Raw genomic sequence first — 24,958 nt, 5'->3', positions numbered from 1 at the left:
TACATGATTTTAAAGATATTCCGCTGAACAAGATATTTGCTCATATATTAACTGCATGTTTTACTACTTTAACCATTCACTTACACAAATTCTAACATAAATAAATCATTAGCACAATAACATACAAAATGCTAAGATGCAAAAAAAATATAAAAATCGTTGACTTAATTAGACAAAATGATCAAGTGCATAAGTGTGGTTACCTTAAGCAGCGACCACAACTGCAACAACAACCACAACAACACATTAACCACATTTTTTCATCAGTCAGTCAACCAGCTAACCGAATGATATGTCACCTACCCCATAGCTATAACACGCTATGCCCCCTGCCCCACACCATCACTCTAACCCTGCACCTGCTGCCCCTGCATTGCATTAGCTGCACCTATTTGCAGAGCAGTGCCTTATAACGGTATCGGGTGATTTTAGCTGCTGGCCGCATTTGCATTGAAAGTTGTCTGGCCAAGCAAGTTGCGCTTAACTCCCTGGCCGGCAATTGAAATCGAAAATTTAATATCCACTCAACGTTTCCGACTCTTAATTCGTATTCAGTGCACAGCATGAAAAACCCCAATACCAAATATGGTATTAAACAACTTACATACTTTCTGCTCAGTGGATGCAATTTGTTACTCTACTAAAGCAATGTGCACTAGGCAAAACTATAGATTCGAGATATGGGTATTAGCCAGTAAATACCATGGCTTTAAGGAAAGGACTAATACCATAATGTTGTATTACTTCAATATGATCGAAATTCGGATAAATAAACTGTAGCAGGCCGCTTGTAATGTTGGTGACAGCCTGCTAGTCACATAGTAATAAGATTGTTACCTAATATCTGTCGATATCGATCGATACTAATTGTGTCGATATCGATCGATACTAATTGTGTGATCACCAACTTGAAGAAGAGCAAGTCAATGGTTGTGAATAAACTAAAGTCAGCAGGCGTGTTTGTGGAAGAAATACAATTTAGTTGACTGCTAGAAAACTTAGTTGTATTTCGTAAAATTGTCTCCATCTCAAATAAATTCAAGAACCGTAAGCGAAATATCATTTTATAAAAAGAGTTCACTAAACAATAATCAAATAATCCCAAAAATGTTAAGAGAGTTGTAGAGCAAATAAATAAAGAAAATGTAATGAAGTTAAATTAATAAATAATTACTTCAAAGCCCTTAGAAAATATGGAATTTATATTCATTCTGCCATATCATTGAAATCAATTTTGCACAGTTCTTTCACTTTTGCTGTTGCTTACCAGTATATATCATATATAAAAAATACCCAAAAACATAATAATACATTTTTTTATTTGTATAAAAATAAGTTTGAGCATTGCTGCTTAACAACAATACAGAGCTATCAATTGCTCCGATTCCAATTCAATTCTCATATTTTTATTTTTGCTTTTGGAGAACGAGGTTTTGTGTTGTTTTTATTTCGAAATCGAAAGTTTGTCCATAGAAATCCATAGAATGTGCCAATATTTGCCTGTAGCCATAAATAAAATTGGGCAGTTTGTTGTTTTTGTTGTTGCTTTTAACAATCAATTTTTGTGGGCGTGTCGCGCACTTGTTGTTGTTGTAGTTGTTGCGGTTTTTGTTACAATTCCAGACGCTTGAATTTTGTTATTTCCATGGAAAATCAATCAAATACTCAATATGATATTCGACACTCGAAACGCTTCATTAATAATTTAATTTGCTTATGCGCAAATTTCAGTTCCGCAAAGTTAGTTGAATTTTCTGGAAAATGTAGTATTATTAACTATAACCAAATTGCTTAGTTTCTTACTTTTTTTTTTGTAATTTAAATCGAATTTATTTTCAATGTGTACTTATAATAATTCCAATAAGGCCTCTTTGACTTATCATGTCGACCCAAATTTGATTTTTGTATCTGTGTTTCGCCTTGAGTTTGTTTTCTTTGCGTCACTGAATGAACCAAAATGACCCAAAAATAAATCGAAAAACAAGTTAAAAACGAAACATTGTAAACGAGAGTTCACACCTAAAAGGCTTTGCTGAAAATTGAACAGTGATTTTTTGTGATTTATTTGGGGCAAGCAAAGCAAACGCTGACCGTACAGGTGGCCCCCCACTCCTCACTTCACTTCACTCTACTCTACTTTACTCCACTCCCCACCACCCCAAGCCCAGCCCAACTTCAAAGCACAAGCCCAGCCCAATCTACCACAAAAAACAACAACAGCAACAACAACTAGAAAATATGTATGCCAAATTCAATGCAAGTCGCATTAGGCAAAATGTTGCAAGCGGCAACAAACAATAACAACAAACAAACTTTTGCATGCCACAGCTAATTTGTAACATTATTTAAAAGCAACTTAGATTACAGTTCATCGGTAAATAAACTAACTATAGAACGGCAAACCGAAGATGAAATACCTTTGTAGACTTGAGTTAATCAGCTAACTTTGTTTTCTTTTCTGTTCGTTTTAATAAAAAAAAAAAACATTTTTGTATGTAACAACTATTTAGTTCTTTTTACCCTTTCCCAATAAGCGTTTTTAAATTTTATTATGACTAAGTTGATTTGGTTTTTTTCTGGGTTTTCCAAAATCTTGCAGTAAATATTGTACCATTCCACATTTTGATAGTTAAAGATGTAATTATTATATCCTTAATTTTTTCCTTTAAATTTATTAATTACATTTTTTATCATTTGATTCCAAATTTATATTTATTATAACTATTTTAAATCCACATTAAATAAATAAGACAAATATAGTTTTACAAATAGAATTGTTCGTTTTCCGCAAATATTTTCTTACGAATCCAGTCAGACTTTGAACTGTATACTTAAAATGTGTATATTTATATTGGTTTTAATGGAGTGACATGTATGTCTAATTTAATATCACATGCATCTCAGGAAAAATAATACTTAAACTCTAAACATGAATTTAGAGTTCAGCAGATTTCTGCAAAGTTCTGACGACTAATAAATATTTCTACAAAAATTGCATTGCAACTTACAGTGCATCAGTTAGTCGGGTTTGACTGTAAATTGGCTATCAAATTGTGTTAGACAAATCGAAGGAATTTAAATTATCAATTCGATTTAATGGGCTTTTTATTTAATAAGTGGCTAATAACCTTGGGAAATCGAGGAGCTGTTAATACTGATTATAGTCGATTTGCGTTGTTGAGCGGCAGACAGCTTTAGTTTTGGGTCGTTGCCTTCACGCTGCAGCCATGCCATAAATTGTGGCAACTGGAGAAGGGGTTGGCTAGCGGTAAATCTTTGTCGAGATTATTGTGCGACTAAAATGCAAAATAAAATAAACGCCATTTGGGCTAAGTAAAGAGCTCCTTTTTCTTTGTATTTTGACTGCCATTCACTTTCAAAGTAAAAGTCACAACATTAATTTCAGGTTTTATGCGTGTGCGAAAAATGCTTTTGTCTTAGAATATCGCAGGTCGCTAAAGAGTCGCGAAAACTTTCACAAATAACATGCTTGTTGAGATGTTTTGTACACCAGAAAATCCTTAGATCGAACAATTTTCCACAATCCAAATATTATAATATTTATGAATATTGTTGCTTAATTATTTATTCAAATTGTTCACTCTTTGCAGGTTTGTGGCACACACTTTAGCTGATCTCATCAGTAAGATACATATATAAGTACTTAAGTGTTTTATATTTATATTCATATTTTCAGCGTGATATGCGGGTTTTGCCAATGCCAAAGATATCATCATTAAAACTCAAGCGAATAACAAATAAAACTCAAAAGCTAATTGCGCATTAATCAAATGTGGATGTTGAGATGTGCAGAAAGTTGGTTAAGTCAAAAAGCAAAAATAAGAAAATGAAAAGAAATACATTAGTGTAGGAGAGTCATGTCCAAATTGAAGTGGACACTGTCTTTGGGCCATTGCACGGCTCGATTTATTGCCATGTTTGCATTTGTCTAGTTGAAAATTTGGCAGCGCTTTCAAGTTCAATGCAATGGGAAATTTTCAATTAACAAACAAATTTTCAAAACGAAAAAAGAAATTGGCATGACCACTTTAAAGTGATTCGCCGCCTATCACCGACAGCGTCTGCACAGGCAGAGTCTGAGGAAGCAACGTCAGATGAGAGGCTTTAATATACAGGTACAGATACACAGATATACAAAGACAGACAGACGGCTCTGCAAGAGAGCTGAGTCTCTTGTCAACACAACCTACGACTGACCGTTAATGGCTTTTTTGCGTTTCATTGAAGAAATCGCTTCGGCGGCAGCTCTATAACTATATGTTGTACAGTTTCTTACAATTTGGCAGCTTGTTGAAAGTGAAATGTGTGAAAATGGCTAATTAAATGCACGGATAACTTCAGTACAACTTTATCTTTTGTGCCATTTACCATTTACCTCTAACAAAAAAAATAAAAAAATCAAATAAGAAAAACTGAAAAGAGATTTTGATTCACTTTGCTCACGTTTGGGTTCGGATTTCTCTCGTTCGCCTGCTAATTATGAAAACGTTATGGTATGGGCCGAGTTTGTTGCCCAAGTCTTTTGTCTCGCTTCTCTTAATTCTACTTATACATCTGGCTGCCCACACGTAACTTCATTTCCGTCCATGTTTATTGAGTGATCTTAACAAGTGCTGCTGCTGCTGCTGCTGCTGCCCAACCTGGCGTATGATTGCTCTGAGCTTTATTTTCGTGTGTTGTTGTTTGCCTCCATAATTTTTAATGCTTAGCGCAAAATGCGCAGCACGTAGCTGTAATTACTCGTCAAGTTTGTTGCCTAAGTCTTTTGTTTTGAGCGCTTGGTTATTCGATGAAATTAATCAAAAGAGCAAAAAAAATAAATTAATGACACTAATTTAATTCGACTCTGTACTGGCTTGTTTAATATGGAATTTAATTGTGCAGTGCTTAAATGAACTGACTTAGATGCAGTATTAATCTGCAAGCTACAATTTATGACAAAGTTATGTTTATGACTAAGATGTGACTATCCCAGTTATTTATGGCACGATTCAACTTGAACTTAGTCCAAACCGTTGAACTATTATGCTCTATCTCTATTGAAAATTCCATACCCAGCCCAAATCTAAATATGAATATGATTTACGAAAAAAAGATTCGATGACATTGATAAATCTGACAGCTCAAAACTCCCAAAAACATAAAAAAGAGATTGAAAAAAAAAGAAAAGTACGTTTTGCATATTTGCAAAAAAAAGGTGTAATTTCGATATATGCGCTTCGCTTTGAGCTTCGGATTAAAACCTGTTCTTATGACTAAGAAATGTTTTGAACAAAGCACAATATGTATAAAATTATACGACTATTTATCAGAAACAGTTCTGACACAGTTCTTAACTGGTAACTGGTTTTCAATCTGAAGTGCGCTACATATTTTGTTTACTGATATCGATGCGAAAATTACACAAGCAAGATTTGTTTTAATCACGTCTAAAACATGCCACAAATAACAGACTTAGTCTTGTTTTGGCCAATAGTTTTAAAAATTGTTAAACTATGTAATTGGGTCTCTGGCTGCATAAATAAACGTGGACCGGCTTTAAAAGTTCATTGACATTTATTGGCATTTGACTTTTTGTTTTCTAAAGCTTTCAACTGAAACCTACTTAAGAAACATCCACAAAAAATTGAATAATAAATGTAAAATTTGAGTAGCAAGAAATTCTAAAAATGAGAAAGGTTTACATTCATCTCAATTGTGAAAGATTGAGTAAAATGTGTGAAAAATGTACTCATTATTAATTTGGCAACCTATTCGAAAAGTAAACTTCAGTTAACAATCGTTTGTACACTCGTTAATTAGCAACACAAACAAATCAAGGTCTCTGCGCATATTTCATCAACAATAAATGCTCATTATTGTCTTCCCAAATATCAAATTTCGAATTCATTACGCATGACCACAATAAATAATTTTGGTTTACTTATTTACAATCTAATTTGAAGCCATTGCGTTCTTACCTATGCAACTAATGAGACTCTCAAATCGTACAGTTTTAATTGAATTATACTTATATAGTATAAACACTCTGTAAAAACCGATACGAGTTCTGTAGCCTTGACGAATTTTTCACTTACGAGACACGAGACGGCTTTGCTATTTGAAGTGGGAGGCGGTGTTTGGCTCAGAATTTATGAAGCATTTCCTAATGCTCAAAGCAAACTAAGTTTGCGAAAGTTAAATAAAGTCAAACTCTCGGAAGTAACAAACTGCGTGCTAGCCTACAAACGAGACTTTATAAACAGATAGAAAATAACTTTTGGATCTTTTGTCAACAATGAAGACTTAAAGTGGAATGTAGTTTTCTCTCCTGTCCTAACTTAATATAGTTAGAACTATATTTATAGCGTATAAAAGGGGCTTTAAATTTTGAAAGATTATTGCGAGTCTTCTATTTTATTTGTTATTATTAATTTTTGATTACTAATATAATCATTTATCAACGTGTTATTTTGTATATTTTGACTAGAGCTTTCTAATATTGTTATTATTTTTTATTGATTACCAATATACGTATTTATCAAAGTTTTATTTTTAATGTTCTGTTGAGTTTTCGCTACATCTTTTTTTTTATATTTATAAATATACTTTTTTTATTTATGTCAACTGCTTAAAAATTTGTGCAAGTTATATGACTGCTTAAGTGAATTACAGGGTATACATAATACAAACAGCTGCAGTTCAAATGTTTACTACATATCTGTTGTCTGTAGTTGTTGATGTTGTTGCTTTGTTCTCTGCGAGCTTCAAGTAAACTTTAGCTACAGCATTTGATCTTTGTTATTTGGTTTGTTGTGCTGTATAAGTTGTTTTTGCTGTTGGTATTGTTGTTTTTGTTGTTGGCTTTTGCGGTTGCATTGCTGAAACTAAAAGTGAACGCTGTGCTGCTGCTGTGGTTGCCACATGTGTGTGAGCCGCTTGCTGTACATGTACATATACATATATGCATGTATGTGTGTATCTATCTGACAGATATTCAATCTTCATCTTCATCAAAACGTTCGTTCGTCAAACGTGTTTTATTATATTGAGACTTGTGCTATTTTTCTGCCCCGTTGCCGATTTCTGATTTCTTTCTCTGCCCCGTCGATGTATTATTGTATTTATTATTGTCAGTACCTTTAAGCGTTTGACTCTCGGGTCTGCTCCGTTCAGTTGTACTTGTTATTCGCCAGGGACCGAGAGACTGAGTCTCGGGCCTGGCCAGTCACGACATCTCTCAACGACGACGCCGACGACAGCTCAAGGTCGCATTCCTTGCCAGTGACGCAGTCGTTCAATAATTCTTATTTGAATTGCTCTTGGTACCTGATTCTATGTGATATATATTTATTTGAATTGCCGTTGTCATTTCATAATGTTTGCTCTTTCGGGCAACTGCCCTGTTTGGCAGTCATCGATTAAGATTTGGGTGACTGAACAAGTGAGTCGATTGCTAGCCGCGGAATTTCAAAAAAATGCTATAAATTTATTTGTATATACTTGAAGGTGCAAAAGTATTAATGAGCTTTTGCGATTTCTTTAGGGTGTAGGTAATTGTAACCGGCGCAGTTCAATTCTAAAGGATAAATATCTGAAACTTGTCTGACATCTGTGCATGCTGTTGATGATTTCTTTATATGCTCATTGTTGCCAACTATGAGAATTATGCCATTTTCTTTACATTTATGATAATCGCTTGCTCTTGAGTGTACAATTTACAAGACGTAGTGTAATTTGAGCACAGTTATGCCGTGCTTAGACTAGTTTAGTCTTAGCCTTATGTTCCGCCACTTGGTAATCTGTACTCTGGGTACAGTCACACCCACCCCAGCTATGATTGTCCGGGAGGAGGGCGTGTAACGAGTGTCTGTGTCGCCATTAAATTGCACCGCACAGCAGAAAAAGGAGGAGCAGGAGGAGGAGAGAAGAAGAAGAGAGCTGGCGACGGCACTTTGAGATGCCATCTACACCTAATTTATGACGGCTCTGCTCTCTCAGGAACACAACAAAACACAACACACAGAGATTCCAGAAATGCGGCAGCTACGTGCGCAACGTTGCCAAATGAAGTCACGATCGGGTCCGGGTCGAAGATACCCATGAAGATGCCCATGCCGGCTGGTTAGACGGTGCCTAGGTGTGTCCAATTACGAGACAACTGCTGCAGCTCCAACGCCAGCTAGTGGGTTAATAGAACGCCGCCTTAAATTGTTTTATTTTTGCTTATCTCTGATGGGAGCAAGTCAAAGTGTGCTTGACTAGTTAATACCCTTTTGCGTAGACACGCGTTTATACTATACAAAGGTATTTTAGCTTAAGTATGCCGAAACACTGTTTTCGTATTACTTTTGGGCCTGCCAGGTTTTGAAACATTTTGCGAGTATTTTTTTGGTCACGAATTTTGAACCAAAATCCAGTTTTCTACTTTGAAGGTAATATTATTTATGATCCACTTTTGACACTTCCCCAATACACTTTTTGGGGGTACAATTTTAATATGAATTTCGAAGTGGAATCATGTTTCCAACTTTGAATGTAGTATTAATCAAGAGGTTAAGCCATGAACAAAAAGTCATGTGGAAAGTTTTGACTCGTTCCATTAAGCATTTTCCATGAATTTTTACTAGAGGTTAAACCATGCTCTGGTTTTTGAAAATCTGATTATTTTTGCCAAAGTTGGAGAAGACACTTTCTTTCGATTCTTCTGCCTTTTTTTCATTGTTGAAAATAGGCATTTGAGATATACCTTTCTGCCCCTATACCCTATTTATTGTTATAATGTATCTTTGTATCTCGCTTTGCTGCCCTTTTTCAAATACATGGTAAAACAATTTCAAAAATGGCAATTCAAATCAATTGGTTGAGTTAACACCGTCTAAATTAGTAGTTGCTGCAGAGCAACAATAACAAAAATAACAAGTACAAATATGTTAATTTGATTTGCAGGCACGGCTGCTGTTATATATTTTTGCCCCCTTATTTTGTTGGTTATGAGTTCGGTTCGACAGCCCAAAAGAAAATAACTTAAACTTTTACTTTCACTGCCAATAATTTGCCTGAACGCCTGTATACCTGTTGGGGGGGCAATGTCTCAATGTGGAGGCCCGCAGACAACACTTTGGCGCTCAATTTGCATCGGCTCACAATGTTATTGTTTTTTATTTTGTTTTTTCTTCTTTTTTGTTGTTGCTGTTTTGCTGTTATGCTGGTGTAAGACTCATTTGCAAATGTATCTGGCGGCAATTTAGCGTACACAGCTTCCCCCTCTGCTGCTGCCATTTTCTTAGCTGCTCATGTCTGTGCATCATTGTCTGTGTAACAATGTTCGGCTTAGTTTAATTTCATTTTCACAATAACAATAACAACAGCAATAGCAACAGCAACAACAATCTGTTTGTTTGTGTGCCTCGTCACACGTGTTGTTGGTCGCATCAGTTACTGCAATTTGATCGTCACGTCGAGATCTCTGCTCAGCTGGTAACAGCAGCCAGCCAGCCAGCCAGCCAAATGTTAATGATGAGCATTTGATAATAACAGCTCAGGGTTTGCCTTGTCTTCTGCCTGCTCTTCTGGCTTTAACTATTTTCGTTGGACAGCTGCTTCAAGTTGTCTGCCTCTCTGCGTGATATATTTGGAAAATTGTGTTTGTTGACTTTTGTCGATTTGGCGAAAGTTGTAAAAGACATCGAAAGATGCTGCAGGAAAGGGAAGTCATATCTTAAGAGCTTCTTTTCGATTGGAAAATCTAACGGAGAGTTTAAAAATGTATTTCTTTACAAAAAGTAAGCTTTAATTATCAGATTAGTTGGAGAGGAAATTTTGATTTTCAAATGGATAATCTTAAATTGAGAAATCTAACATTAACGCTAGCAAAACAAGAAAGTGCTCTGAAAATTGTGAATAAAAAGACAATATTTTTTTTTCGAGTGTATAGTAAGAATGATTAGTTCTTGTAGTTGGAATTCTAAAGAGAGATATGCTGTTATCATGGTCGAGTTATTAACTGCTGCACAGCTGCCTGTCTATCGGCCTGGCCAGATTGTCAAGTTAGCCTTGTTCTTAATAGTTAAACATCGCTTTTGCATACATTGTAGACGAGCAATTAAGCGCCAGGCAACCAGCTGGGGCAGGTAGCTCATAAATTGTTGTAAAACGGCGGCAAGTGCAACTATGGGTACGAGTTCGAGTACAGGTATCTGTTCATCTGCAAGATACTTCTATGCTTGTAATCGAGCAGTGAGCTGCGAGCTACGAGCTGCGCTGCAGCTTCTCAGCGTATCAGTTGTCGGCGTTGACCGCAAGTGGCAACCTTGCTTGAGGAATGCTGTATGCCTCGCCAGTTCGTTGCCCAAGTCTTTTGTCTATGTTTGCCATCATGGCAATTCTAACTGGGGCGCAGTGGGGCGTGGCAGTGACAACTCGAACCGTACCTAAACCAAGCCACGTGAAATAGATTTCAACTTTCTTCACAATTCCAGCGAGTTACGAGCTATTTTCATCACTCTCACTTGCCGCTTAACTCGTAGCTGTTGTTTATCTTGCATCTTTGAATATTGAAATGCGACAGCGATTTCATAAGTCTCGCATGCGTTTTCCTCATGTGCTTTTATAATTGTTATTTTAGTTTTGATTTTTGTTTGTATTTGGCTGTGGTATCATTTCAATATCTATATGTGCCCACGTAATAGCTGGCACGTCTAAAGGCTTACAGCTGGATGACAAGATCTGAAAGTGGCATAGGCCTAGGTGTTGACGTGCTGAGTTAGCTCTTCATTCATTTTGTTGAAAGTTCAATAAGACAATGCCAGCATTCAAATTGAATTGTCCGACTTCCGTTTGGATGCCCGGTACTAATACCGAATACCAATACCAATGTCTCAGATTATTTTTTGCTTTAAGTGATGTATTCAAATTAATAATAACAATGATTGTCATGTATTTTTAAAGTTATTTGAAAATTTGTATAATGCCTCGAAGCTTATCTTGGCTGAGTTAGCATTTTAGTGAGATTATTGTATTATATAAAATGGGTGTATTCTCCAAGCTGTTGAATTCCGACCTACTTTGTATCCTTGACAATTTGGCCCTGCGCTTTTGGTAAGATTCATTACAGAAAACATTGAAAAAAATTGGTCGATACAATCAAATTGAAATTCCGCAGTCGGAGGGCTAAATAAAAAACTTGAAGTTGTGCTGTGCTATAAATTTGATATTCAAAGTATATATTCTCAATTTCAACGCGAATAGATATTTCCATAAATAAACCACATAAATCAGAGCTATCGGCTAAACCGAAACCGAAAACGAACACAACTGAACTGAACTCATTAGTAATCAAAAGCTGTGCAACCGCTTCAGACACGATCAATGCATTCTTTTTGAAAAACAGAGACAGACATACGCTTGAGAGAGATAGAGAGAGAAAGAGAGGGAGATGGAGTTGGAGCTGGAGATGGAATCTTGCACAAATCGTTGCACAAGCGAGTGGGGCCGGCCATGTGGGCCCGTAAGTAAGCATAAAAGGTGGTTGCCACTGGGAACGTGGAGCGTTGTCGCTACCGCCAATGGCGCTGTTGTTGAAGCCAGCGGCTGCGGCAGCGACGTCAACAGCAACGTCTACAACGACGTCGACGTCGACAGCGACAGCGCCTTGGCTTGTTTATTTTGCCTTAATGACTATTTGCCTCTGTTGTTTAGCAGCAATTTAAATATTTTAGCCATTTCATTTTGAGCGTTGCTTTTTGACTTTGATTTTGGTTTTTTTACTTTGCGTTTTTGTTTTGTTTTTGATTATTTTTTTGGGCCGGTAGGCAACTTGTGTCTTTGCCTTTTTATGACCATAGAAAATATATTGAAAATTTCTACTGTTTTGCATTTGGCCGGCGTCTCATTTAGCTGCTTAGCATTTTAGGAATTTTGTGTGGCGCCTTTGTGTGTGTGTGTGTTTTTTTTTTATCAGGCTGAACCCATTGGAAAAGAATGAAATGTATTTAACAAACAGAAGAAAGCATCTACAACAGCATTGGGTCTTTTCTTATATATGTTCTTGTATAAACTCCTGATCAATATCCACAACCATATCGATCTTGTCATGCCCGACAGTCTGTCCATCTCTTTGCAGAAGAAATTCGACAATTTTAAAGAGAGTAGATACTGGGTGAATATTTTTAAAAATATTTATAAAGCTTAGTACAAAATATCTATAACTTAAGCAATTCATTATGTTATTTATTGTGTATCTCAATTTAAAATGTTAGATAAGTTGCAGCAATCAATTGAAAATGTTGAAGAAATAAGTAGAGATTTAGAAACATCAGTAGAACCAGCTCTTTAATCGATTTAATATATTTAACAGCTGGATACAGCGTATCTCCTAGTCGGACTCCCTCGCAAAGCATTCTTCTTTTCTTTTCATTTCTTTTATATTTTCCTATTTTTCATTTCAATTTTTTATCGAGTTTGTTATAGTTTCTTAACTTTTAAACTGTGGATTTTGTATACAAAAGCTATCCATAATTAAATTAAACAAATTTACAAGACAGACTTATATTGAGACTTATATTGAGCAGCAATTCCATTAGGAATGTGAACGCGTCAAATGATTTATAAGTATAATAAAGCAATAAGCTTACAGCGAAAGCGAGTTTGTATTATTATTAATTTTTTTTTAAATGTAATTTTCTGGTCACGAGTACCAAGCACAATTAGCATTTGTGTGGCAAAAACTGTTTAGCTGTTTGCTGTAACTCTGAGAATTAATATAAGTAAATGTAAAGTTCCATGAAAAGTGAGATATATGATTACTATTATTATTATTGTTGACTGACTTGTGCCCAGCTTCAGCTTCAGTTCAAGTTTGTTTAGAAGTTGGCGACTTCTTGACTTTAATTTTAGTGGCATTTAAGGTTGATTTTTTGCGTCCATTCAGCTTTGTTTTATTGGTCGAACTTGCCAATGGCTTTGGCTTGAGCACCTTGGCCTCCACACGTACATACAGATCGTAGTTGAAGTCACCGCAGGTTTTGCCTGTGGTTGATAAGAATGAGGATAGAATAGATCTAGGATATAAATGTATTACCCCAGCACATTTCCTCGCCACACGATTCGCAGGTAACGAGACGCGTTTCCACAATTCCCGACTTGTTCTTAATTTTCTTGATGCAATTGTTTAATGCAAATTCGCGTCTATCTCGCGCCTCGGTCTTTAGTTCGAGTTTGCCCATCTCGACCATCCGACTGAAGTACTCCTCCTCCTGTTTGGACTTGGGTCGCAGTGTGGTCAACATCTTCCAGTCGATGGGCACAGCGCATAGTTCCATTAGGACCACATCCTTCATTTCACTTGGCACCGGATCCGCATAGCTGTAAAGCGTCTCACGCTCTCCGTTGCTCTTCAGAAGCTTTCGCATCTCCTTCTTGGGCATTTTGAATGCGTAATCCTTATCCCGTATCTTGATCTCCTCGGCGCGCACTTTTATCGGTCGCATCTTATAGTCGGGCACCTTTTCCATTAACCTTTTAAACTCTTCTACCGACTGTATGTTGCTGCGACTCAAATCCAAAACGGGCACCACCGTTTTCTTTTTGGCCAGCAAATCATCTAATTTGCTCATATTGCTAGTTTCAATTACTTACTCAATTTAAGTGTTAAGTGTTACAAAAGCTGCAAACTAGATATTGATAAAACAAAGCGAAAAGTTCAGTTTCCATGGTAAACTTTGTACTCAAAGATAAATACTGAATTCTGGTATTTTAATACTGTTGCCGTAAGAATATATGGAAAACTTTCAGTTATTTTTCGGCAGGTAGATATTACTTAAGTATGTTGAAGTATTCTTATATCTATATATTTTCATCATTATTTCGTATATCATTTAATTATTTTTTATAGTAAAATAATTTAAAATAACTATTTTTTTACTTGAAAAATACTTAATTAAATTAATATATAGTTTGGTAGCTTTAACATTAATATAAAGAATATATTAGATGAAATACAATTTTGATTGTAACTTTAAAAAAATAAAACAATTTGATTTAATTCGATATAGATAAGTTATCTGTTATGTCAATGCAAATGAGCTTAACATTTCTCCAATACTTTCTTTCTATCTGATTACAGTGCCTTTGTTAACAACTCAATCAGCCCCATCATCTCCATGCGTTGGAAACTGTAATTCGTGTAATTCGGTAGAAGTCGTCGAAAAGTTATCGTGCAAACAAATACTCGATACGCTACATAAGATCCGAAAATAGAAAAACCAAAAACTTAAAGCCCAAAAAAAAAAAATAAAAAAGAAGCAAATAAGCCGATAGCCGACAAACAGTTGCCGCGTTGAACGTGTTGGCATTTTATTTAGTTTTGGTTACGTGGCTGGAGATTCGTGCGGCTGCCGAAAAGAAAGTCACGACATTATCCAAAGCGGTTCAAAACGAGATTTCCAAGATTCTGCGCCGAAAGTCAAAGTTACAAGTTTACACATTTTGGCCCGGTTCAACGTATCTGTGTGTGTTCGAGTGTATGTGTGTGCGTTTTTGTGTTTGTGTGTGCCACTTTAGAAAGTGAAAATCGAGTGCAGTCGCAGTTTGAGCCACATTCGGTCAAACCTGCCTCTGGGGCGCTGCAGCCGAAAGTGAATTTGCTTGTAAACTTCAATTATATTCGGCTTCAGTAGCTGTATACTGTAAACTGGTAGACTGGTAGACTGGCAGGCTGAAGACTAGCTACTTGACGTTACTTCTTCTGGCCATTCATCGATAATCCATCTGTATTTGCATCCACGTCCAAAAACAAAAGTTCAACAATGGAGGCCGAAGAAATTACAAAACTCGTTGATGGCGTTTATAGGGTAAGTTATTGTTTTTTATTTATTTTTGTTTGTATTTCTTTTGTTTTGTGTTCTACTTTTGAGTACTTAAAGAGGTAATAAAGAAACTTAAATGTGCTTTTTATGGCACTTCGTAGGTTGGGGCAGATAATCAAAATAGAAACAATTAGATTTTTGATAATTAAATAAGTAATTGAAACAACAGAAATTTACCATTAAGCCTTAAACTATTCTTATAGAATTTTAATTGGATACTTACAGCAACAACTTTGCTCTATGAGGTTTTCAGTTTGATTTTCATTGCCATTTCAAATCATATAATAAAGTACAGTTCGGTCAAGGTAAAAGCTCTTATTTATCAGGCGTCTATTTGAGAGTAATGTGATTTTAATCTGGGAAAACAATTTGCCTTGTGGCAAATTACATAATATGCTCGCTAACAATTTTCTTACGTAACCAACTCATAACTGCAACAACAACGATAAACACAAAAACAAAGTCGCATTGCGTGAAGGCCATTTCTACTAGGTGTCTACGACTAATTTCTTATTTTCTAAACGCTTGCAGGGCACTTAATGATCCCAACTTGGTGAATGAATGCCATTTATTATAGCAAACGTTTTAGTCATTTGTCTACCCTTATGGTAAATATCTACTTAAAACCCCGAGATATAAGTCTTCTTGATAAGTCTGAGTATTTAACGGGCATCTAATCTGTGGTTATCCCAAAGTAGTTGTCTTTAAAAGTCGACTTTCAATTTATCACTGCAAGCGATGTCCATAAAAAGCCCTACAACTAAATACAAAAAAAAAAAACATTGTTTAGAAGAAAAAAAAACCAAAAATAAGAAAACATAAAGCCATATTTATGTATTTACAAGTAAATCCCGTTTGGCAGGCAGACATTTGAAAGTGAATTTCGGTGGCTGAAAATCTCAAACTTGGTCACGACGAGCCGTGGCTTTAAAATATTTCTTGTTTATTGTTTGGATTTTATTTTGTTGTTGTTTTCAATAGATTTTTCAGCGGCTGTCACATAACGTACGAAACCGCAGCAAACAAGTTCAATTGCGTTTGTGCCACACAGTGTTGCAGTTGCAAAAACAATAACAAAAATACACTCTTGCGAGTTTGGCAATTTTTCTGCTTATTTTGCAGTTTCGTCGCTTTGTGGCATCTGCCATTACGGGCAGGGTGCAGAGTTGAAGCGGGCTGCAACACGGGCGTTGCACATTTCGCGCATCTATTTCATTATGCAACCGTTAGTTTTCACAATTTGCAGCTAGCAGCTGTTTTTTTTTTGTTTTGCGGTTTTCAGCTACGAAAATTGCGGAAATTTGTGAGTGAGGCTGCTTCCTCAGGTTATTCATGTTGCACATGGATGCATTTTCTTGGCTCGAACAAGATTTGCATTTCAATTTTGTTTTTGTTCGGCCTTTTGGTGTTTTGTTTGTCACAGCCAAAAGGAAAATAAATTATTTAATTATGGTGACAAATTCGCAAAAATACTGAGGAAACTGAGGCAACGAACCTGTTGTGAAGCTTGCAACTGCCAACTGTATCTCTATGTGTAATAATGAAGTATATGAATTGCTGTGAATTAATCAAATCACTTCCTCACATTTTCTTTAAAATTGTATATTTAATTCCGCGGTGATTTAAACGTCAAACTCCACATTTATCTCGGACTTATGACATGCTGTCAGCTTTGAGTGATTTATTGATCTATTACTATAATAATATGTATTATTGTGTTTTTGTTATTCTGCAAATTAATTAATTACCAGTTAGTTTTATTGCCAACGAATATTCAATTTGGCTAAAATCGCTTCAAATGAGTCTAGTTTGTGACATTTTTGAAGCATCTTTCGGGTTTCTATTCCGTATTCGATAAAAGAGCTTATTTAGCACTCTTAATTGTTAACATAACAAAAACGTGTTGGTAATAAAAACTTAGCTCAGATTAGATATGCTTGAAAAGTCTACGTTTTTGACGTTTACTGCTGCTTTCCGAAAAAGGGCATTTGAACTAAAGCTGTTTGAATAGTAATATATTAAAAATCAAGTAATCTTCAGCGATATTCTGAATTTTTCAACATTTAATCTTAGCAAACTTTTTAAACAAATTATAGTTCGTAAAATAATTTACAGAAGTAATACACTGATTAAACGATTAAGTTTCGAAGTTGAATCTGAAATGAAGAGCGATAACTTGGATTGATTTCTTTCTCATTCTAACTGAATAGCCAGTTTTTAGTCAGCCTGATGAATTATTTAACTATAATTTATGGCACATTCTGGACGCTGAGATGATGCCCAGGTGGCCAGTAACAAAATATCATTCAATTGATTTTGATTGTCTGCAAGGTGGACAATAATGTGTCTAGGGGGTACAGTGAACTGGTCTGAAGGCGAAGCCACTCAACAGCAGCATAGCAGCATGATGCACAAGTGGGACGACCCAACTGCAAACAAAACAAAACAAAACAAAAAAAGCAAGTGTAAAATTGCCATGAATATAAATGAAAATTGCAGTCACTGGATGGAGGCGACAAAGTCGCTGCCTAATGCTCTAGCCCCGAGTGCCAAAGAGCAAAGTGGGAATTGGAACTGGAACTGAGACTAAAACTCAGACTGTGACGGATTGTGTGAGTCGATGGCGATGGCATTTCTAAGGCTGCTGCTGCATTAGATACACGGAGTAAAAGAGAGCTTGCGGCTGAGAGAGTCAGGCAGAGAGTGAGAGCGAGAGAGAGAGAAAGGCTTGAGCCAAATGGAACTGGGTCAACGTCCGAGTGGGCCAAGGGGGCGGGAAGCCTTACTGCTTGCACACACTTTTTATTGGACTGGGCAGCCACGCAAATTGCAAGCATTTTTCACGCACGCTGCGCTCATCTCTCAGTAGAGTGGGGAGAAGGGTGTGTGCAGAGGGGGATTGGCATAGAGGAGGTTACGCCTTGACGCCTTCAGCTAAAGTTTTGTCAACAGCTTGTATTTTTGTAATTCTCTCCATGTGGTTTAACCTGTTGCGTGCTTGGTTGCCTTCCATTAAATTTTCGTGTTTTTTTTTATTTTTTGCATGTTTTAATTTTCTAATTGGCATAATTGCGGCTTGTGCTTGTTGGCGTTGTTGTTGTTGTCAGTTGTTGTGTTTGTTGGCGGATTGCATTCTCGCATGCCCATATGGTGGGTGTGGTCGTTGGCGTCGTTTGAATTATGGCCAGGCCCATTTGATATTATACCAGCAGCTAGCTGCTGTTACCCGCGTGCCTCTCGTTCCTCGCGTGCCTCAAATTCCGCACACTGCCAGGGAGTGAGAGAGGGGTGAAAACAGTTAACAAAATAGTTGCCCCCCATTTTGTATTGCGACTCTTTTTTTTTAATTAAAAAATTACATGTGCTGAGCGCAATTGGCGATTTATGTTAAGCGTCGATTAAACCCGACCACTCTCGGGACCCACTTTGAGCGGCCACTTGGGGCTACACAATTTATTTTGGCTTAAATGTTACGAACTGGCAAAAAAGAGATTTGCAAGTGTGATAAGCGTTGCGTCAGCTCATTTCTACATTGCATAAGAAAGAAAAAGCGACCAGCCGCAGTGAAAGATGGAAATGTATGCGATACAATTTAGTTTAACTATATAGTGGCATAAAACATATACATATTAGATATAGTGGCATAAAACATATACAGATGCATAATTCTCTTGATAAATAATCGTATATAACATATATATGGTTTTATCAAATCAAAGAATCCCAAAGAACTTTCGAAATTGACTACCATTTTGAGGTCAACAAGGTCTTATAAGCATTTATGCCAATGAGGGCCACTAATCCCAGCCAATTATCACAACTGTCCGGCTAAGCACTTGAATTGTGAACAATCACAAATCAATCAAAAACAAAAAAAAAGGAAAAAAAAACAACCAACATTGGTAGCCCAATAAACCGCATACTGCACTGGAGTTGAAGGTGCACAAATGTATCTCGTAGATTCATTTTCATCTATCTAAGTGCAGGGTGCTTAGCCTATGTCAGGGTTAGCGCACTTTTTATGCCCTCGCACTTCAACTAATTAAACAATCCAATGTATATTCAACATTTAATGGGAGTCTCGCATGAAAGTAAACACTCGAAATAAGTCGCAACAGATCGTAGTACATATCCAAATAGATATAGATATCTATATAGATATATATATCTATAAGCCGAGCGTAACCTTGTGTATCTGTTTTGTTTTCGTTTGATTTCCAGTTTGAGTGAATGCATTCCCACGCTTTGATGCCGCACATTTGCAGCTAATAAATTTGTTAGGCAAATAAAAATAGAGTTAAAACCAAGAATTGCTTTAAGTTTGGGTTGGCAAGATGCCATTGTACTTGGGTATACAACAACTTGAACTGTTTTCTTGCGGGAGAAAAACAAAATTTTGTTTATTATTGCATGCCTAAGTTTATACATATTTTGTTTTTGACAGTTTGTTGCTAATTGTTTTTTTTTTTTTTTCGACAATTGAGTATTCGTACTCATTGTATTCATGAGTGCTGCGCTTTTGTGTTATTCACTTGCCTGGCGGAAATGAGTTCTTAGCAAAATATTTTTCAATAATCAAGCGTCTAGTAATTAATTATGCCGGAGCAGGTTTACTCTTGCAATGCCCCACTCTCCTCTCTGGGACTGGTTCAAGTGGCCAAGTGTCGAGACAATAAAACGCTTTGTGACTCATTTACAACTTTTTGAGTGTTTCAACTGTTGCGTGCCAGCGATTCAGTGGTTCAGTGGCTCAGTGGTTGGGCATTGTCTTTTTTTCTCCACATTTTGTTTAGAGCCCAGCCCAGGATTCATGTGTGTACTGCTTAAATAGAGCTGTTGTCTTTGCCATCATGCTTATGTTTGGGCTTGAGCTGATGTCATTTTAAACTATACGCGGGCTTCACCTTCATTTACGTACCTCATCGCTTATCTGCCAGATGACAACAACCATTTACGTCACCCAAAATAAATCTATTGCGACCTTATGCACCTGCGATTGTATTCAAATGCATTCATTGGGCAATTTATTTATTATCATTTAAGTGCTTATATTTCCATGAATTTAATTTTAAAAGTATGCAATTGATTGATTTCGTGATTTATGATAAACAATATTAATTGAGTTTCAGTAAGGCAAATCATTATCTGTTTAATGCTGTCATTCTGTTGTATTTGTCTGTGTAGTTATTAAGTTAAAATATTAACAGCGTATATTTCATATATCAATATATTTATATATCAATATCAATATTGTACGGAGGAAAACACGATTACTCTTCAATGTTCTGATTTACATAATTTTGAATATAGATTTATTTAATTGAAAACTCTGATAGAGATATTTACAATTCATATTACATATGTGTAATTTTTATAATTTGGTTGGGCGTATAAGCATTCTGACATTTTTCACCTTGCTATCCCATTCATTGATATTCAAGTTATTATAGTTGTCATATGATTCTTCATTTGAAAAACTGTTCAAGAAAGGAAATGATTAAAAATGCAATTGTTTGAGAGACGATGCTGATTGTCAATTGCTTACCTGGATATACAATATTCGGGATTCCACCAGCCAGCATCTCCACAATTATCAATATACCATTTAGTCTCATATGTTCTGAATTTCTGATTGTTGGACTCTGACATCCAATCTGGGGCAGTGCCACTGAATTCACTTATGTTCAATGGGTATCCATAACATTCGCCAGCGATTGCAAATTTGTTATATCTCGCATATTTGATTATTCCATTGAAGTATTCCAGATGTATATAGAGTTCATGGGGTTGGCTGTTCGTCAATTGAAAGATTTTTTCCAAGCCCAAGAAGAAGTCGCCATTAAAGTAACCAAAACCATCACGGTATGCGTACCAATTTCTTTTAAAATCCTCTTTTCCATTGATTCGCTGCTGGATAACTGTCCATCCAGGACCTCCTTTCTCAGGACCTTCCTTCTCACATAAAGCATCAAAGGAATAAGAAGTATTGATCTTATGGACACCCGACGAATCCGGGCAACCAATTAATATGGGTTTCTCATTTATATGCTCCAAGTTCTGTTCACATTTTTTGACATCCTCTTGGATATTTAATATTTGTTGGTCCTTCTGCGTCAACTGATACTTCAATTCCTCCAAGTGATAGTTCAATTCCTTACATTTTATTGAATCGCTATCGGTTTCTTGTGTTGTACATCCCCCAATTTTCTGTGAGTTAAGATTACGTAATTCATTCGCGATTGATTGCATATGGCTGATTTGCAGATCATTGTTCTTCTTAAAGAAATCTATCTCATTTCTCAATTCTGTATTTCTAGCTAGAGTTGCCTTATAATCAAATAACTTTTCGCGTAGTTCTTCAATTACCCTATTGTTCATGGATGTTTCATTATTTTTGCTCTCCACTTTTGCCTTCAGCTCTCGTATATGGCTAAGTAGTGGCTTCACAGCGTTATAGGCATATATTGCGCACTGATTCACCTCGCTCCTCGATGCTTGCTGAGACTGATAAATATTCGAATTAGAATATTTCGCTTATGTATTATTATTATTATCTTCATTATTCATAACTTCTGAGCTTACCCCCTTTTTGTTAGCTGCAGCCAGTAAAGAGGATTCATCGATGATAAGGATCAGAACGACATATAGAATATATTTACAGTTAAAACAATTTAATTTCATTTTGTTTGCACAGCCTTCAATTGATAATTGACTGAATCAAATCCAAAATCGTCAGATGTTTTATACTCTGCCCGCACTTTTGGCATTGAATGTATCTCTGGGTTTTCCCAGAATTGCCCCGAATTCAGACACGCGAAAAATAAAAAAGTGATTGACTTAAATGCCCTTTTCTTATCAGCGAGCATTTTTGGCTTTGTTTCGAGGAATCATAGATTAATAAATATGAAACATTAATAAATACATAAATTTAAATAAATAAAAATGAAATATAAATATATTTATAGAGTGAGTAACTTTTTATGTTCTTGAGTGTATTCATTTAAAGCTTACATTTTAAAATATTAAATTCATACAGAAAAAAAATCATCTGCATATATTTCTGATCAGCATATCTGTCAGTCTGTCCATCTGTCTGCCCATCTGTTGGGCACACTACTATCAGCAATCGCACGTACTTTCTATACACAAGCAAACAGTTTGATAAGCAAAGCAAAGAAATATGTCTATGTGATTTCTGTAGAGGCACTCGATCTGTGAAAGCGTGTGTATGTGCATATATGTATGTTCAAAGCTCGTGTTGTTTTGTTTTTTTTTTTTTTGTGACACTTGAGCACCTGCGACAGCCAACAAAATCTTGCTACATTTCAGTGTGTGCAAAGTTAGTTAAAACTAGAAGCTGTGTCTTCTCCCAGTCGAACTCTCTCGACTCGAGCATTCTAACTTGTCTTAAATGTGTTTCTTAATTTATTTTAATATTAATTCTGAAAATTCAAAATGTAAGCTCGATAATGTTGAAATACTTTTACTTAATTCTGAAAATTCAAAATGTAAGCTCGATAATATTGAAATACTTTTACTTTTGGAAGTCTGCTAATCTGACTTTAATCTGTCTGCTTATGTGGATTATCAAAATATATGTACGAAGAAAGCTGCCATTACACTTTCTCAGTGAATAATGTGCATGGTTATTATATTGATGGCGTTTTTAATACACAAGTCGATGCAGTAGTCCATTCACCACTTATATTGCCTAGGCAAATGTGCAGGTGCATTGCGACTTTTACACAAGTCCCTGGTTGCCAGCTTACGCGGAACTAATGATGTTGATGTCTTTTTGTTGACCACAGCAATGTTCGATGTGACTTGCACAACGAACTTTTACTACCCGAAGCAAGTCGTGAAAAAACCATTACAAGAAACAAATAGCCACTGATATCAGACATAATGAAATGGAAAGAAAAAACACACACAAATCAAAAAAGAAACAAAAACAAAACATGAAATATAATTTTATTAAATGATCTGTCGCTTGGTATGCGATGGCAGTTCATAATTTATAGTTAATTGACGTGCATAGAAACGTGTATTAAATAGCATTAATATTAATATATTCAATTACAGAACATACTCGATCGATTCAACCCGGGTGCCAGACAGCTAATTGCAGCGGGCAAAAGTTACCTGAAGGCGTTGCATGGTGAGCACATAACTTATCATCATTTCATACTCACTCACATACGGCTCACTGTACAAATACATATAGAAGTTTATGGTATAGCATACAGTTAACTAATTTGTAATGCATTTCGTGCCATTATAAATGTATATGCAACAGGTGCCGCAACTGCCTCGCGTCTATTCAATGAAGCATTGGCCAAGATTGCAATGAATGCGCAACAAAGCGGAACAGGCGATATTGGTAAGACCTCCGAAGACGAAGAGAGATATATGGATATATATACAGAGATATAGAGATATATATACTCTCAACTTATCTAAATTCCATTGCAGGTTCAGCTTTGATGAGCGTTGTAAATGTTAACAAGGAGATACAGGAGCAACAGATGAATATTGTAAGTGGCTCCTATAAGTTTCAAGTTGCTAAGTATTTTCTGCAGAGAGTTATTTATTTAATGAAGTTTCAAATGAAACATTGATGATTTCTAAAAGCATTGCATTAAAGAAGAACCCCCGTTTAGCCATTTTTTTTTAAAGATATTTTTAAATAATAACTGAATGGATGTGAATTCATTTGACTTAAACCTGTTCGAATCGTTGAAAGAAACTTGATTCAAAACTCTATTAATTTAATTCTTGCCAATAAAAATTAAACAATACTTGTATAGATAACTAAATATAAATATATCACACATAATATTAATACACATGGTATATTTTAGCTGAAAGCCTTCTACGTGGATCTGTTGGTGCCATTGGAGACAAATTTGGAGAAGGACACAAAAGTGGTGCAGCATGAGCAAAAGAAGTTCATGCAGCAGCACAAGGTGCGCATGGAGAGCTACCAGAAGGCTGTCTCCACAATGAAGAAACAGCGCAAGAAAAAGGCAACGCCCGAGAATACTGAAAAGGAGCTGAGAGTAAGTTAATTTCCACAGAACTGCAAAACAAAAAAAATACAAAAAAAAAGAAACAAACAAAAAACAATTGCTAAAATATGAAATATTTTGACAGAGTCTGCAACTGTTGGAGGATCAAAAGAAGAAGCTGGATATATTCTGTGATCAGAGCTATAAGAACGTAAGTTTCTCATTCCCAACTCATTTGCTTGGCTTCCGAGAATGAGAAATGATTCTTTTGCTTTTCCAAAAAAAAAAAAAAAAAAAAAAACAAAATCAAAAAACAGGCCATGACACAGGAGCGTCGACGCTATGGTTTCGTCTTGGAGCGTCAGTGCTCGATAGCCAAGCACTGGATGGCCTACCACACCACTGGCAAAACAATAATTGATAATAATTTCGAAAATTGGCAAGAAATTGCCGCTTCTCGTGAGATTATACCGCCGGCCGCATACGAAAGCGGCTACAGCAGCAGCAACAGCAACACAAGACGCCTCGTGAGTAATCCCTTGCCACTGCCACTAACAACTCTTTTAGTCAAAGAACTTAACGATTCTTACTTCTTTAGAAGAACAATTATGTGGAGACAGAATTACAAAAAGTAAATCTCATATTTTTCATAGACTTTGTGTAAATTTGTATGTGTATTTTGCATGCAAAATTCTTACTTCTAAATATAATTTTACAAACGGAAAAATGTAATTAGCAACAACCCAAATTTCAGTTTGAGATAGATTGCTTAAGATTTTGCATTATGTTTTCTGTTTACATCTGCCTAACATTTTGTCGCCGCTACATTATTCTAGGAACGCATCAAAGATGCTGAGGATGAACAAATCAGTGGCGCTCAGCTGAAGAAGTCACGCAGCATCGATGCACCCTATGGCGATATGCGCACCCTGCATGAACGCGATGGCGCCTTGGGATCCACGCACTATGCACAGAACTCGCTGCCCCGTGCCAAATCCGATTTTAATCTGGCGCTGGTCGGCGCAGGACCCATCACAGGTATGTATTACACGCAGGAGTCGAGATTGAACATTCCCAAAAATG

General features: G+C 36.1%; 2 protein-coding genes across 5 annotated transcripts in view; one reads left to right on the top strand and one right to left on the bottom strand.

Moving 5' to 3' along the window:
• The window catches only part of LOC6558198 (brain-specific angiogenesis inhibitor 1-associated protein 2), a 33,226-nt gene that overhangs the window by 3,707 nt on the left and 4,561 nt on the right, over window positions 1-24,958 (top strand). For all 4 annotated transcript variants that reach the window (XM_001985167.3, XR_006246687.1, XM_032737143.2 and 1 more), the window contains 8 exons: window positions 14,126-14,852; window positions 22,950-23,025; window positions 23,164-23,247; window positions 23,340-23,401; window positions 23,729-23,926; window positions 24,021-24,086; window positions 24,193-24,402; window positions 24,712-24,913. In XM_001985167.3, coding sequence (XP_001985203.1) covers window positions 14,808-14,852; window positions 22,950-23,025; window positions 23,164-23,247; window positions 23,340-23,401; window positions 23,729-23,926; window positions 24,021-24,086; window positions 24,193-24,402; window positions 24,712-24,913 — 943 coding nt within the window. In that variant the 5' untranslated portion in view covers window positions 14,126-14,807. Of the gene's footprint in view, window positions 1-14,125; window positions 14,853-22,949; window positions 23,026-23,163; window positions 23,248-23,339; window positions 23,402-23,728; window positions 23,927-24,020; window positions 24,087-24,192; window positions 24,403-24,711; window positions 24,914-24,958 lie in introns of those variants that run through there.
• LOC6558210 lies at window positions 12,854-13,616 on the bottom strand. The gene is made up of 2 exons (XM_001985166.1): window positions 13,082-13,616; window positions 12,854-13,029 (listed from the first exon to the last, which is right to left on the bottom strand). The coding sequence occupies exons 1-2, from the start codon at window positions 13,614-13,616 to the stop codon at window positions 12,854-12,856; spliced, it is 711 nt and encodes a 236-aa protein (XP_001985202.1).

This window comes from Drosophila grimshawi, unplaced genomic scaffold (assembly GCF_018153295.1).
Source record: "Drosophila grimshawi isolate 15287-2541.00 unplaced genomic scaffold, ASM1815329v1 contig_44, whole genome shotgun sequence".
NCBI classification, from domain to species: domain Eukaryota; kingdom Metazoa; phylum Arthropoda; class Insecta; order Diptera; family Drosophilidae; genus Drosophila; species Drosophila grimshawi.
This window is presented reverse-complemented; position numbering and strand designations above follow the sequence as displayed.

Coding starts and splice junctions, on each gene's coding strand:
- LOC6558210 (XM_001985166.1), bottom strand. CDS start 13,616: ATGAGCAAATTAGATGATTTGCTGGCCAAAAAGAAAACGGTGGTGCCC. Junction 13,030..13,081: donor TGGCGAGGAAATGTGCTGGG/GTAATACATTTA, acceptor TATCAACCACAG/GCAAAACCTGCGGTGACTTC.